Source organism: Pogona vitticeps, chromosome 9, assembly GCF_051106095.1.
Source record: "Pogona vitticeps strain Pit_001003342236 chromosome 9, PviZW2.1, whole genome shotgun sequence".
Lineage (NCBI taxonomy): Eukaryota > Metazoa > Chordata > Lepidosauria > Squamata > Agamidae > Pogona > Pogona vitticeps.
This window is the reverse complement of record NC_135791.1, coordinates 3,703,023-3,716,627: the sequence shown is the minus strand read 5'-3', so window position 1 is coordinate 3,716,627 and position 13,605 is coordinate 3,703,023. Positions and strand designations below refer to the sequence as shown.

The 13,605-nt window shown below is 48.7% G+C and overlaps 1 protein-coding gene across 3 annotated transcripts in view; it reads right to left on the bottom strand.

The window, feature by feature from the left end:
* Positions 1-13,605, bottom strand: part of MAP7D1 (MAP7 domain containing 1) — a 63,719-nt gene that overhangs the window by 29,830 nt on the left and 20,284 nt on the right. For all 3 annotated transcript variants that reach the window (XM_072980246.2, XM_072980247.2, XM_072980249.2), the window contains exon 2: positions 517-963. In XM_072980246.2, the coding sequence (XP_072836347.2) occupies positions 517-963 (447 nt within the window). The remainder of the gene's footprint in view (positions 1-516; positions 964-13,605) is intronic.

Sequence of the window (13,605 nt, the reverse complement as noted above, 5' to 3'; positions counted from 1 at the left end):
CTTTACCCCGAATGTCTCAAGAGTGAGTTATTAACACATAACTTCCACAAGAATTGTAGCTATCAAATGTTAGGACCTAGAAAGGCCCTACATATGCAATTTCCCCTTTCAGAGAGTGAAGGATACGATATCCTTGTCCAATCAAGGCGGCATTACCAGGACTGCTCTAACCAACATCAAGAAAAAAGACCCTAGGTTTTGCCCCACTGCCCTAAGAGCACCAATGCATTGCGTGCAGGGTAGCTGAGCCCTTACAGAGGGAAGCAACGTGTCTCTGTGCACAGAAGACTGTCCCTGGTTGCATTCCCATCACACCATCAGGCATGAGCCCGGGGATGCAACATGCACCTTCGAAACTGGTGACAACTTGCCACCTGGAATCGCCAGATTGCCAACCACAGGATTCAGGCCAAAAAAGGTCAGGGAATTCCAAGGAGATGAACTTTTCAAGTGATTTGAGGCCCCAATGTCTATTTGCACCATGCAAACATTTGCAAATGTCTGTTCGCACCCTACCTTGTTTGGTTCGGGGACTGGCTGGGGACGGCTGTTCGTTCTTGGCCGGTGATCGCCCCCTTTCCTGCGGGCATGCGTCTTCGCCGGGAGGCATCGTCGGGGCTCCGACCGGCGGCGGGCGGTCACTCTTCAGGGACAAGGTCTCTGTGGCGGGAAGGGTGGCCGCAGGCGACGGGCAAGCCTGGCCGGTCGGAGGGGAAGGTTTCACGTCAGCGGGGGGCGCCGTGGCTGTGTCGGCGGCTGGGTGGCCGTTTTGAGGGGGCAGGGGTGACCCCGTAGGAGCAGCTGTGGGTGGCGGAGAAGGGGCGGCCGTCGCAGGGCGCGCCGAGGCAGACCGGTCCCTCTGGCACTGGCCTGGCTCCCTCTCGAGGGGCATCGTGGCCGGCAAGTGGCCGGTCCGTTCGTCGAGGGAGAGCGCCCTCGCTTCCGGGAGAGCTCCATTCACGGCTGCAGGAGAAAAGGAGGAGGCAAGAGAGTTCATGAGGCGACCCGAAATATATTTTCATCCCCCCCACCCCACCCCAAACCCCAACCTTTAGGCTGGGCTACCAGGCTCTGCTAATCTCAAACAAACAGCACTGTGGGTGCCCGGGAGGGCCGCCGGGCGCCGCGCCAGCCGGGCACAAAGACCCCCTTCTCCCTCCGGCCTGGAAACCTGGCACTCGCCGAGGAAAGCAGGAAAGATCACTTTGGGAGATCCGTGCCCCACTGCCCGCTTTGGGATTATCTGTCCCCCTACACACACACACAGAAAAACACAGAGACCCCCCAGCGTGGGCTCCTGGGCTTTTAACCACTGCAATGCAAACCCAGAAAAGTCTCCTGGGATTCATTGCACGATGCTCTGAAGACTCGCGAAGACTTCCCAAGGAGATGCTTTGAGAATTAATCACTGGATTGTTAAAACAAGGAGAAAAGGCTTCCAGAGGGCATCCTCCACTCCCTACCAGGAGACAGACAGACACACAGAGAGAGATGTATATATGTATGTATATGTATATGTATATATTGCCACAAGAGCGAGCAAGCAAGCTGGAGAGCAATTTCTCCCTTCCTCCTCCTCTGTTACATAATCCACCAGCCTCTTCAGTCTCTGGGTGGCGCGTCTTCCTCCCTTCACAGAAGCAGCCACCACCGAATCCTTCACAGGCAACCATTAACTCATGCCGCAAGAATGTCCAACATGAGATTCTGGAGAAACGGGGTGGTGGGGGTGGAGAGAGAGAGAGACACCCTCTTTCAGTCCGAAAAGCCTCGCCCTGCCTCGGGCAGGAAGGAAGGCAGACGGGCGGCCGGGGGGGGGGGGGTGAGGAGGGGAAGTCAAAAGATGGAGGAGAGAGCCAGAGACAAAAGGGGGCAGGCTCGGGGATGGGGGGCGTAGGAACAATGGAAAGGGAAGGACGGCCGGGGTTTCCACGGGCCAGAACAGCCCAGCCACTTTTCTAAACTTTATTTTCTTTCATTACTTTTCTTCCTTCTTCTTTTTAACTTCCTCAAATCCACTGGCCAGATGGAATGGGAGATTCCAGAAATTGCAGCCCCAAAAATGGAATTCTCCTAATTTCTCTCTCTCACACACACACACACACAAAGAAAAGGGGGTGGAGAAAAAAATTCTCCACTGATCCAGAGAAGTAAAAGCACCGGGTTATACCTCTTTACCTCCGGAGTGTTACAAACAGAAGTCAACTATGCCGGGAGCCGACTCCCCCCCCCTCCGGAAGTCTGTGAATGAGGCAGTGGAGTTTGTACAGTAAAAACTTTGCTAAGAACCACGGCTCGCCCTTCAGCTTGCATAGATTTGCCTGTTTGTTTATTTCTTTGAATTTCACACCACCCATCTGATGGCCAAGGCCACTCTGGAACCCAGGGAGCTCACAGCTTCAACAAAAGCGGATCTGTACCTCTGAAAAGATTGGGGGTCACCCTAGCTACTTGCTTTTCCAAAAAAAAAAGTCAAAACAAAGCAAAGAATCTGGCTGCAGAGCTGTTTCAACAGGACGAACCCCATCGTCCCAGTCCACGATAAACAGGCTGAACACGGACCTCCCTCAAACGAGTTGGGATTAGTTGTCAGTATCACCTCTGCCTTGTTTGGATTCCTCTTTAGTTTGTTTATGCTCATCTGCTCACGGAGGTGTCCAGGCACTGGTTTCAGGCTTACTTTTGGAACTGATTGTTATCTAAGGCCAAAGTTCGGGACACTCTCCTGGGGCAGGTTCATGCAGATCTCAAAAAATGTCTGTGATAACCTCGGTCAACTCCCAGGGCTCTGAGCTCACTCCGACCCCCATAATACATATTCCAGGTGGAGTCAAGCAGGAACCATGGACCTGAGAACCAGCCCTGAAACCCTGATCCTCTGGAAGTTCATCATGAAACTCTCTAGAGCAATAACACACCTGCCCTTATTCATGTAGGGCCTGCAACAAAATGTTGTAGCACCTCTTCGCCTCCAACGGGATTATTCCTGAAGGCCCGCTGTGCCTTATTCCAGCAGACTTTGGGCTCATCTTGAGAGGTCCTATGACTTTCTAGGTGCCAATGAAGGACAAACACCATCATCCCTCACTCTCTGGCTAGGCTGTTAGGGGCTGTTGGGTAGTGGAATCCGTCCATCTCTGGAGGGGCCACCATTAATCTTCTCCAACTAAAATCTCCAACCCCCATTCCAAAGTAGGTATACAGGTCCAGATGAGGGAGATTCCAGATATATTTTTCCATTGTTTCTCATAAGACTGCAACCAGGAAGGAAGGAAACAGTAACAGACAGACAACTGGATCATAATGTGTAGATTAACCCTTAGATTGTAAACTCTTTGAGGCAGAGACATCACTGTGACAAACCCAGACCTACTGGGATCTGTCACACAGTTACACTAAGCTGCCACCAACCATTCCCTGTAAGAAGTCACACAGACCAGGGATGGATTTTTAAACAATAAAAAGAATAAGGTTTATTTCAAATACACACAGGGAAAAATAAACAATCAGGTGAAAAGGATAAAGTAACGTGGCTTATTCTCACTCATACAAGCATACAGTTTGGTTCACCCAGAACCCTTAACCTAAAGCACAGACCCTGAACCTATCAGTTCTGGCTAACCAACAGACACCTGAACCTATCAGGTTGGTACTCTGACACACAGTAGTACCCTGTCTGACACACAGACTCCCACAACAGCTTCTTCTTCCCAGCTGCTGCTTCGTCACAACCCAGTGTCTCTTAGCATCTCATCTAAACTCTTCACACACACTCCACATATTTATACAGTACAGCCCCTCCTCCTGATGTCCCGCCTTCCACTCCCCATAGGATGGAACTTTCCCTCCAAACCCATGACAGACAGGTAACATCAGTGCTGTATGTAACACCTCCCCTCTTTATAAGTTGTTTTGTAGGGGGAAAGCTAAGGTGCTTTTTCCCAAAAAACAACCTGGATAAAACACACAACAACAGTTATACATACCATATCATACTTACATTCTAAGTTAACCATAGCAATTAGGCATTTAAACATTTACCATATACATTACATCAATTTACCTTTATTCATACAAACCAAGTTCAAAAAACAGGTACATTTAACTTTTTGTCATCAATATATACACATAGTCCATGTTCTTTCGCCGTCTTCATTCTTCAGGTCTTCTTGATAAGGCGTCAGCAACACAGTTCACTGACCCTCTGACCACCTTCACTTCAAAGTCATAGTCCTGTAGGTTTAAAGCCCACCTCATAAGTTTGCTATTGTGGGTTTTCATTGTCTTTAACCATTGCAATGGTGAATGGTCAGTACACAGAATAAAATGTCTTCCCCAGATGTAAGGCTTGGCCTTCCGGATCGCGTAGACTATGGCCAAACACTCCTTCTCCACGGTTGCCAAATGTCTCTCACCTTTTTGAAGTTTCCTACTCAGGTAGGACACTGGATGCTGGTCACCATTCTCATCCTCCTGGCACAGAACTGCTCCTACCCCGCTGTTAGACGCATCGGTGTAGATGATGAACTCCCGGTCGAAGTCTGGAGCACGCAGGACAGGATAGTTGATTAACGCCTCCTTCAACCTCTGGAACGCCGCCTCACAGTCGCTGGTCCACGGGATGCGGTCATCAGCCGTCTTCCTCGTCAGATCGGTCAGCGGAGCCACGATCTCGCTAAACCTCGGGATGAACTTTCTGTAGTAGCCCACCAACCCAAGAAATGATTTGACTTTTTTCTTGGTGTTGGGTCTGGGCCAATCACGAACAGCTTCTATTTTGGCCTCCAGGGGTTTTATCATTCCTCCCCCTACCATGTGACCCAAGTATTTTATTTCTGGGCTACCCAGCTGACACTTGCTGGCCTTTACTGTTAGCCCTGCTGCACTTAACCTCTGCAGCACTAACTCCAGGTGTATCAGGTGATCTTCCCAGGTATTACTGAAGATCCCTATGTCGTCAATGTAGGCCACTGTAAAGTCACTGAGCCCTGCCAAGGTCTGGTCCATCAGCCTTTGGAATGTGGCTGGTGCATTTCTGAGACCAAAGCTCAGGACTCGAAACTCATAGAGACCAAAAGGGCTGCAAAAGGCAGTCTTTTCTTGATCCCTGGGATCAATTCTTAATTGCCAATATCCCTTTACCAGGTCCAATGATGAGATGAACCGACAACCCCCTATGGTTTCAATCAGGTTGTCTAGCCTGGGCATTGGGTAGGCATCAGGAGTGGTTACACGGTTTAATTTCCTGTAATCGACACAAAACCTAATGCTCCCATCAGGCTTGTCCACAAGGACTATCGGAGAGGACCAAGGACTAGAAGAGGGGACGATTATGTTCTCCCTAAGCATCTCGTCCAGCTCCTTCCGCACCTTGTCCCTATAGGGTCCCGTTACTCGGTATGGGGATACTGCCTGCGGGGGTGCATCCCCGGTGTGGATCCGATGCATCACTCCCTTCACTATCCCCGGCTTGTTGGAAAACACCTGTTGATATTTACTAAGCAGCATTTTTAGTTCTTGCTGCTGGTCTTGGGTGAGTGCAGGACTGATCTTTACCTCCTCTGGGTTGTATTTTACTTCCCCTCTACCCTCCCAGAAGGGTAATTCAGCTTCCTCACTCTCAGCTGCTTTTATCGCGAATAAAACCCTCTGTTCCCCTCTGTAGTAGGGTTTTAGGGCATTCACATGAACCACCCTCCTTGCTTGGTTCTCCTCCTGCTCTATTAGGTAGTTCAGGTCTGACATCTTGGAAATGACCCTATATGGTCCTGCCCATTTGAGCTGCAGTTTATTCTCTCTGCAGGGCCTAAGCCAAAGCACTTCCTCCCCTGGGTCAAAGTGCCTCTCTCTAGCTTTGTGGTCATACCATGTTTTCTGTCTGACCTTCTGAGCTTGCAGGTTTTCTGCTGCCAGCTCTAGATTTCTCCTTAGGTCATTCATCAAGGTGTCTATGTATGTCACAACGTCTAGGGGGTCATCCTGGGTGACCTGCTCCCAATTTTGTTTGATCAAATCAAGGGGCCCTTTCACCCCTAAGTGTGCAGCAAACATGTCAGAGTGACCCCTTTGTAAGATCATGGGGCGATACTTTTCAGGTACCACTAGCTGACTTCTGATCCCATCTCCCCCTTTTGAGATATTCCTCAGGGTCTCTCTATATAAAATCCCCTTTTCCTCCAGAAATCTCACTGGGGTTTCAGGTGTTAGCTGGGCGTCAGTCACCTGTTCAAAACACTTTTGGAGAGTGGCGTCTGCCTTTTGCTCCTGTCCAAATCTGCTGTCTGTGGTTAAGGTTTCCACCACAGCTTCTGAACTCCCCTCTGCTTCCGTCTCTGGCTCATCATTACCCCCCTGAACTGTCCCCGTGGTGGCTTGTGAGCGTGTAATCACTAGCACCCGTTTCACATGTTCAGCCAGGTCATTTCCCACGAGCACGGCTGCTGGCAGAGTCGATGAAATCGCTATCCGCCAATCTCCCCTCCAGCCTTGAAAGTTGACAGGTACCTCTGCTACTGGCAGAGAGATTACCTGCCCCTCAATCCCTGCCACCTTTATGCTCTCATTTGGGATTATAAACTCCCTAGGAATAATATCCGGATGGCACAGGGTTACCTGGGAACAAGTGTCCCGCAGCCCCCTATACTGACGGTCAAGTATTCCTACGTCCACCCCTGCTGTCTCAAACAACTGAGAATCTGTTTTTATCAGCAAGCAGCGCTTTACCTCCACAAGAGGACCATTTTCCTCAGCCTGATCAGCAGCGGTAGCTGTTCCAGACTGAGTAGCCATGGCAATAGGCTCCCTCAGTGACACTGAGCCTTGCTCTTTCTGGACACAGAACACAGCTTTTGGCTTGGTCCCACTAGAATTCTGAGGCACCATTCCTTTCAGCTGCTTTAATTTCTCACACTCTGAGATTAGATGACCCTTTCCCTGACAGAAATAACATTTTCTGGTGTATTTTGATTCTCTCTCATCTTGTTTTGGTTTTCCCTCCAAAATCTGAGGTCTTGGTTTCATGTCTGAGGGCTTCCCTTCACCATGGGCCCCTCCCCCTTGCTGGCTTTTCCCTGGTCCCTGAGAGTACTTGCTGTAGGTTTCTTTGGGTTTACCCACAGATTTCCCCTCACCCAAGGACTTTCTTATTTGGGAAATAAAATCTGCGACCTCCGCGGCTTCTGCCACAGATTTCGGTTTCCTTTCCCTCACCTGGAATTTCAATTCCCCATGCAGGACTGAATAGAACTGTTCCAGTGCTATCAAGTCTTTAAGCTGCTCATAGGTCTCTGTCCCCTCCTGCGATAGCCATTTCTCAAGCAGCCTCACCAATTGGGCCCCCACTTGGGTAAAAGTCTGTTCTGGTTTTTTGGTGAGGGACCTGAATCTTTGTCTCAGCTGCTCTGCATTTATCCCATGTCTGGCAAACACCAGTTTTTTAAACTCTGCAAAATCTTTCATCAGTTCCTCAGGCATCTCGGCATAAACCTCAGCCAGGCTACCACTGATTAAAGATCGCATGATGGTCATCTTCTCAGTTTCCCTCACTGAGAAGTCCACAAACGCTCTTTCCACTAAGGAAAAGAACACCTCAGGACAATCTCCCTTGTGGTACACAGGGAATTTCTTCAGGTCAGCTTTAGACAGTTGGCCTCCCTCAGAATCCCTATTGTTATTATTGTTCTGGTTCATCAGTTCCAGTTTTCTTAATTCAAACGCCATTTTCTCTCTCTCCATTCTTTCTTCTCTCTCCATTCTCTCTCTCTCTAATGCCCATTCAAATTGCCTTTGTTTCTCTCTTTCCCTTTCTTCTCTTTCCCTTTCCTCCGTTCTTTCTCTCTCTAATCTTTCCTCCATTTCCCTCACCCTCAGTTCATGCTGTTGGGCTAGGAGTATTTTTCTGAGTTCTGGGTCCTGCTCTCCTGTGCTGTCACCTTGCACTGAGCCAAATTCATCCTCAGAACCTTGGTCAATCTGGGGGTCTTTCACTTCACTCATTTCTGCTACTTGGCTTCGAGTCAAGGGCATAACCCCCCCTCAGAACAGGCTGCTTTAAAAAGTCAAGCCTCAGAATAAAACGACCACTTTTTTCCTTCTTGCCTCAGAACCAGCTCTCCCTAGAGATTGCTGCTGTTCTTCAGCACTAAACTTGCAACAGTATCGAGTCAGAGCCTACCCCCCTCTGCTGGGCCTCTCAGCTGGCAAGCTAGATCACTGTTACTACGCAGTTTTGCCTCAGCTTTTTCCCGCCAAAACTAGGCTGCCTCAGAGCACCTTAATCTAAGTCTCCCCAGTTGGCACGTTCTTCTACTAGCGCACCTCCCCGTGAGGTACACCTAGAAGATTACCTACGCGCCTCAGACTGTCCCTGACTAGACCCCCCTTGCTCTGGGCACACTTGCCAAGGCTTTGCTGTACCACTGGACAACTGGACCAGTCGTATCCCACACGCTGGACACCAATCAATGTGACAAACCCAGACCTACTGGGATCTGTCACACAGTTACACTAAGCTGCCACCAACCATTCCCTGTAAGAAGTCACACAGACCAGGGATGGATTTTTAAACAATAAAAAGAATAAGGTTTATTTCAAATACACACAGGGAAAAATAAACAATCAGGTGAAAAGGATAAAGTAACGTGGCTTATTCTCACTCATACAAGCATACAGTTTGGTTCACCCAGAACCCTTAACCTAAAGCACAGACCCTGAACCTATCAGTTCTGGCTAACCAACAGACACCTGAACCTATCAGGTTGGTACTCTGACACACAGTAGTACCCTGTCTGACACACAGACTCCCACAACAGCTTCTTCTTCCCAGCTGCTGCTTCGTCACAACCCAGTGTCTCTTAGCATCTCATCTAAACTCTTCACACACACTCCACATATTTATACAGTACAGCCCCTCCTCCTGATGTCCCGCCTTCCACTCCCCATAGGATGGAACTTTCCCTCCAAACCCATGACAGACAGGTAACATCAGTGCTGTATGTAACAATCACCTTCCATTTCAGACATTCTTCACAGTCCCACATATAAAGATTATGTTCTATAAGGGAACTTCTGACCCAGCCAGTTGAATTCTCAGCACAAGGAGAGCCAGCATGACATCTTAATCAATGAATGACACCAGGACTCAGGAGTCCTGGGTTCAAATCCCCACTCAGCCATGACTCTCCAAACCTCCTCAAAAATCTCATCTTCTCCAAGGAGGGAAAAGGGGGCATGAGAATGGGAGCCTCAAAAAGCACCCCTCGGGGCACTCCTCAAAACGTGGGCTCCCTAGCTTTGCCTGCCACTCACTATCTTTGATCTGGCTGCGGACCCAGGCGTTGGGAGTTCGATTCCCCGCTATGCCTCCTTGGCAGGGGTTGGACTCGATGATCCATAGGGTCCCTTCCAGCTATAAAGTTCTAAGATGATGATGATGATGATGATGATGATGATGATGATGATGATGATCTCTGTATGAAAGCTTTGAGAAGTTACTATTTTGGACTGTAACTCCTAGACTCTTCCAATCAGTCTGGCTACATAGGCTGTGTTGTATGCCAAGTTTTGGCTACTTCAGCCCATATAAATAATCTCGCCCTGCAAGGTTTGATTTTGTACATATATGTGTCTGTGTTTGCTTGTGGTTTCTCCATGTGTGTCTGAGCACATTTGTGCCTGTATATATTATACAAAGCACAATAACTACAGCAGCAGCAGCAGAGACTCAAGAGCCAATATAGAGAAATTGGAAAAGCAAATTTTGTGTGTGTGTGTGTGTGTGTGTGTGTGTGTGCGGGAGCAGTTCTCTGGGGCTTAGAAGATTTCCCATCACTAGTCAAATGCTCATTTCTCAAAAAAAATATATATAAAGAGATAAGAGACATGACCAAGGATCTTCCATCCTGCTCTCTGCCACTGAGCCAATGGTCCTGCTCATCCACCAAGAACGGATGATCCGTCCTCGTTACTTTTCCACAACCTAAACCTTTTAAACCTTTAACCAGCCCTGCATCGTGCAATGAGTGGGCGCAAGTTGGAGAGTCAACAGCATCGCTCTCTTGCCCCAAGATGGATGATGTATATCCAGGAGAGGAGACAAAAGGACCTTGGCAGACAGAAAGCAAAGAGAGAAGGAGGTGGAAACGGGCCGGCCGGCCAGCGGAGGGGAACAGAGGTGGAGGAAGACAGGGGATGGGGACGGCGGTTGGCAAGGAGACCCGGAGGCCATGAGCCCCAGAAGCTTTTAAGGCCGAGATTCTCCACAGCGTTATAAGGTTCCTCATTAGTTGCTTTCCCGAGAGCCGCTCTCTTTCACAGCCAACGCAGACCATGGCACACGTCAGGAATGCAAAGCAGGGATGATTCAGGGCTCCTCGTCCTGTCAACATTAACGTTCTTTTGGCTCAGCGAGCTCTCCTTCCAGTCAACCTTCTTAGGAATTTAGAGAAAGGCTGTGGGGCTCGGCTCTTTCTGAGCATCGAGGTGCTTTTTAAAATATTTTATTTTTGAGAATTCTGAGGTGCTGTACTCGGGAATGAAAGCACCGAGGGGAGAGTAAGAAGGACCCAAGCTATTTTACTATTGCCTGCCGCCAAGGGCACCCTCACCTCCACCCCCGAAACTCACCCCAATCCAGAGTGTCGACAAGGGGCTTTTTGGACTTCTCCCCAAACCCCCCCAGGCCAATTGGATCTGTAAGCAGGAGGAATCTGAGGGGGCAGGTTCCAAAAAAACTAAAAATTATGGCATAATGTAGCTGGACTTCTATCTTTCCACTGACATTCTGTGATTCATTCTCTCTCTCTCTCTCTCTCTCTCTCTCTCTCTCTCTCTCTCTCATACACACACAGGGCCAATTCACCTTCCTTCTTTGGCCCTTGTTCCGGGTTCAGGCTTCATGTCGGCACAGTGCCCAGAAGAACAAGATGAAGATACTTTTGCACACTCCAAAACAACGTTGCTGCGTTTTATTTATTTACGAAATTCATCAGGCGGCTTTCAAAATGCAACATTCTCCCAAGGCCGCAGATGGTGCATGTCAAAATCAATTTCTAAACGCACCGGATCCTGAAAATGACTGCATGACCCACAGATGCCACACTGAAAGTCTAAGCAAAAAAGCAACACCAGAAATCCACTGAAAACAACACAGCACAACCAGCAGCCGGTCAATAAGCTTGCCCGGAGAGAACAGGTCTTTGCCTGCAAGTGGAAGGACAGCCAGCTGCTCTCCCTCACTCTCTACACAGGGCCAAAATGAAAAGAAAAGGGAAAAAAGCAGCATATGGAAATGAGTATTTTGTGTTGTGCTCCCAGTTAACTTTGTGTTGACTTTAAAAGGCCAGAGGCAGAAAATGCAAAGTCCTTGCACTCTGAGCCGTGTCTCCAGTTATTTTCCCATCCAACTGCATTAAACTGAAATGCATCTATTAACAAGCACGGACAGGTCGGGAAACGGAATCCGCTCCCGCTTGGATTTAAAAGGGCACCCTTTCTGCCCACATGGCATAATGCCGAAGGATTTCTCTAACAGAGAAAAAGCCACCGCCGTTCCGGAAGAGCCCGCAGGGCCAGAAAACTGGAAGGGTTTTTTTTTTCTTCCAAAGTGGTCACAAGATCTGGTTGGTTTTCGTTCCGACCTCGTGATTCTTTCTAGTTGAGGCTTCGGAGAGGAAAACAACCCACATTTGCCCCTGTTCGGACACATGCGCAGGGACACAATCAAGGCCAGAAGAGCAGGACGGGGAGGCGGGAGGGAGGCCAGGGTGGGGCCAAAGCTGGGCCACTATTTGCCCTAAAGATTTGATGAAGTCATGGGAACGGTGAGTGACTCACGCAGGCATGAGGTAAGGGAGAAAAGGTGGCAGCCGGCTGGAAAAATCTCCGGCCCTGTGGGAAGCTCTGCCTTCCAGCCACCCAAGTTTGTGAAACAGTATATTTTTCTTTTCTTTTTGGACTCCAGTTCCCAGAATCCACCAGCCATCTGTGCTGACTGGTGGATTCTGGGGACTGGAGTCCAAAAAGACAGGAATATTTCTGACCTTTGATTGCCACTATAAGAAAAATTACATCAGGTGGTAAAACTTAAACAAGGGTAATAAATAATCACCACCATGGAGCAACAAGTCCATTCTGACTTATGGCAACCCTTTTCTGGGGTTTTCCAGGTAGAGAATACTCAGGAATGGCTTATTATTTCCTTCTTCTTGAGGTGCCTTGGACTGAGCAGCTTCTCCAAAGCAGAGGACCTTTCTACCTGTCCACACCAGCTTCCGGGTTCAATCCCCATTGTTTCATAAGAGGCCCTTTTCATCTCTTTTGTTGTTGTTTAGTCCTTAAGTCATGTCTGACTCTTCGTGACCCCACAGACCAGAGCATGCCAGGCCCTCCTATCTTCCACTGCCTCCTGGAGTTTGATCAAATTCATATTGGTCGCTTCGATGACACTGTCCAACCATCTCGTCCTCTGTTGTCCCCTTCTCCTCCTGCCTTCACACTTTCCCAACATCAGGGTCTTTTCCAGAGAGTCTTCTCTTCTCATGAGATGGCCAAAGTACTGGAGCCTCAGCTTCAGGATCTGTCCTTTCAGTGAGCACTCGGGGTTGATTTCCTTCAGAACGGACAGGTTTGTTCTCCTTGCAGTCCAGGGGACTCTCAAGATCCTCCTCCAGCACCACAATTCACAAGCATCAATTTTTCGGCGGTCAGCCTTCTTTATGGTCCAGCTCTCACTTCCATACATGGCTACTGGAAATCTCTATTCGCCAACAAATGGAATGCCACAGAGGAACTGGTGGCATTATGGAAATCCTCATCACAGAACTGCAGAGTTGGAAAGAGCTCTGTGGATCATCACATCCAACGTCTGTCAAGGAGGCCCAGTGAGGAACTGAACACCCAACCTCTGGTTCTGCAGCCAGATGTCTAACCCACTGAGCTATCCAGCAGTTCCAAATTATGCAAGTATAGACTTAACAGCACATCTTTAATCCCAGGCAGTTACGTATTTATTGATCTACGTTGGGGACCTTATGTTTCCTTCTTCATCTGTAAACACAGTATTCCGACGACAGTAGCAGACGACACTAAACATTCCAGAACGACAATGAAAATGTAGCCGAGGGATGCCTCTAAAAGACAAGCCACCATCCAGAGACTTGCAGCTCTTTGAAAATACTGAAAGATACTTTATGGCTTTAGCTTTTGTAGACGACAGAAATTCAAAGCACTGGACAGTAAATCAGGGCAAGAAATTCTGGCTGAGAAAGCGGGTCCAGCATTTCCAGATTTATATCCTCCTGTGAACTCGGGAGGTTTGAAAATAATAATAAAAAGCCGAATGATCGGCAATCACAACAATGAAAGAGGGAATGTGTGGGAACGTTCCCACACTATATACAGTTGGCAGGGATTTAATCCCCAAATCTGGTGCTTGTGTTTCAATAGCAAGATGAATCACAGCTATGCCTCCCCACCACCCCTATTCTTACAGTGGCTCAGCCCTCAGGCCCAGTTCTCACAGAGGTAGTCCAGTATGCGTAGATTATACCACTTCAGACTGCAGGAGGAGCCTCAGTGGCTCCTTGCAGGGTGGATTTGATTTAAGTC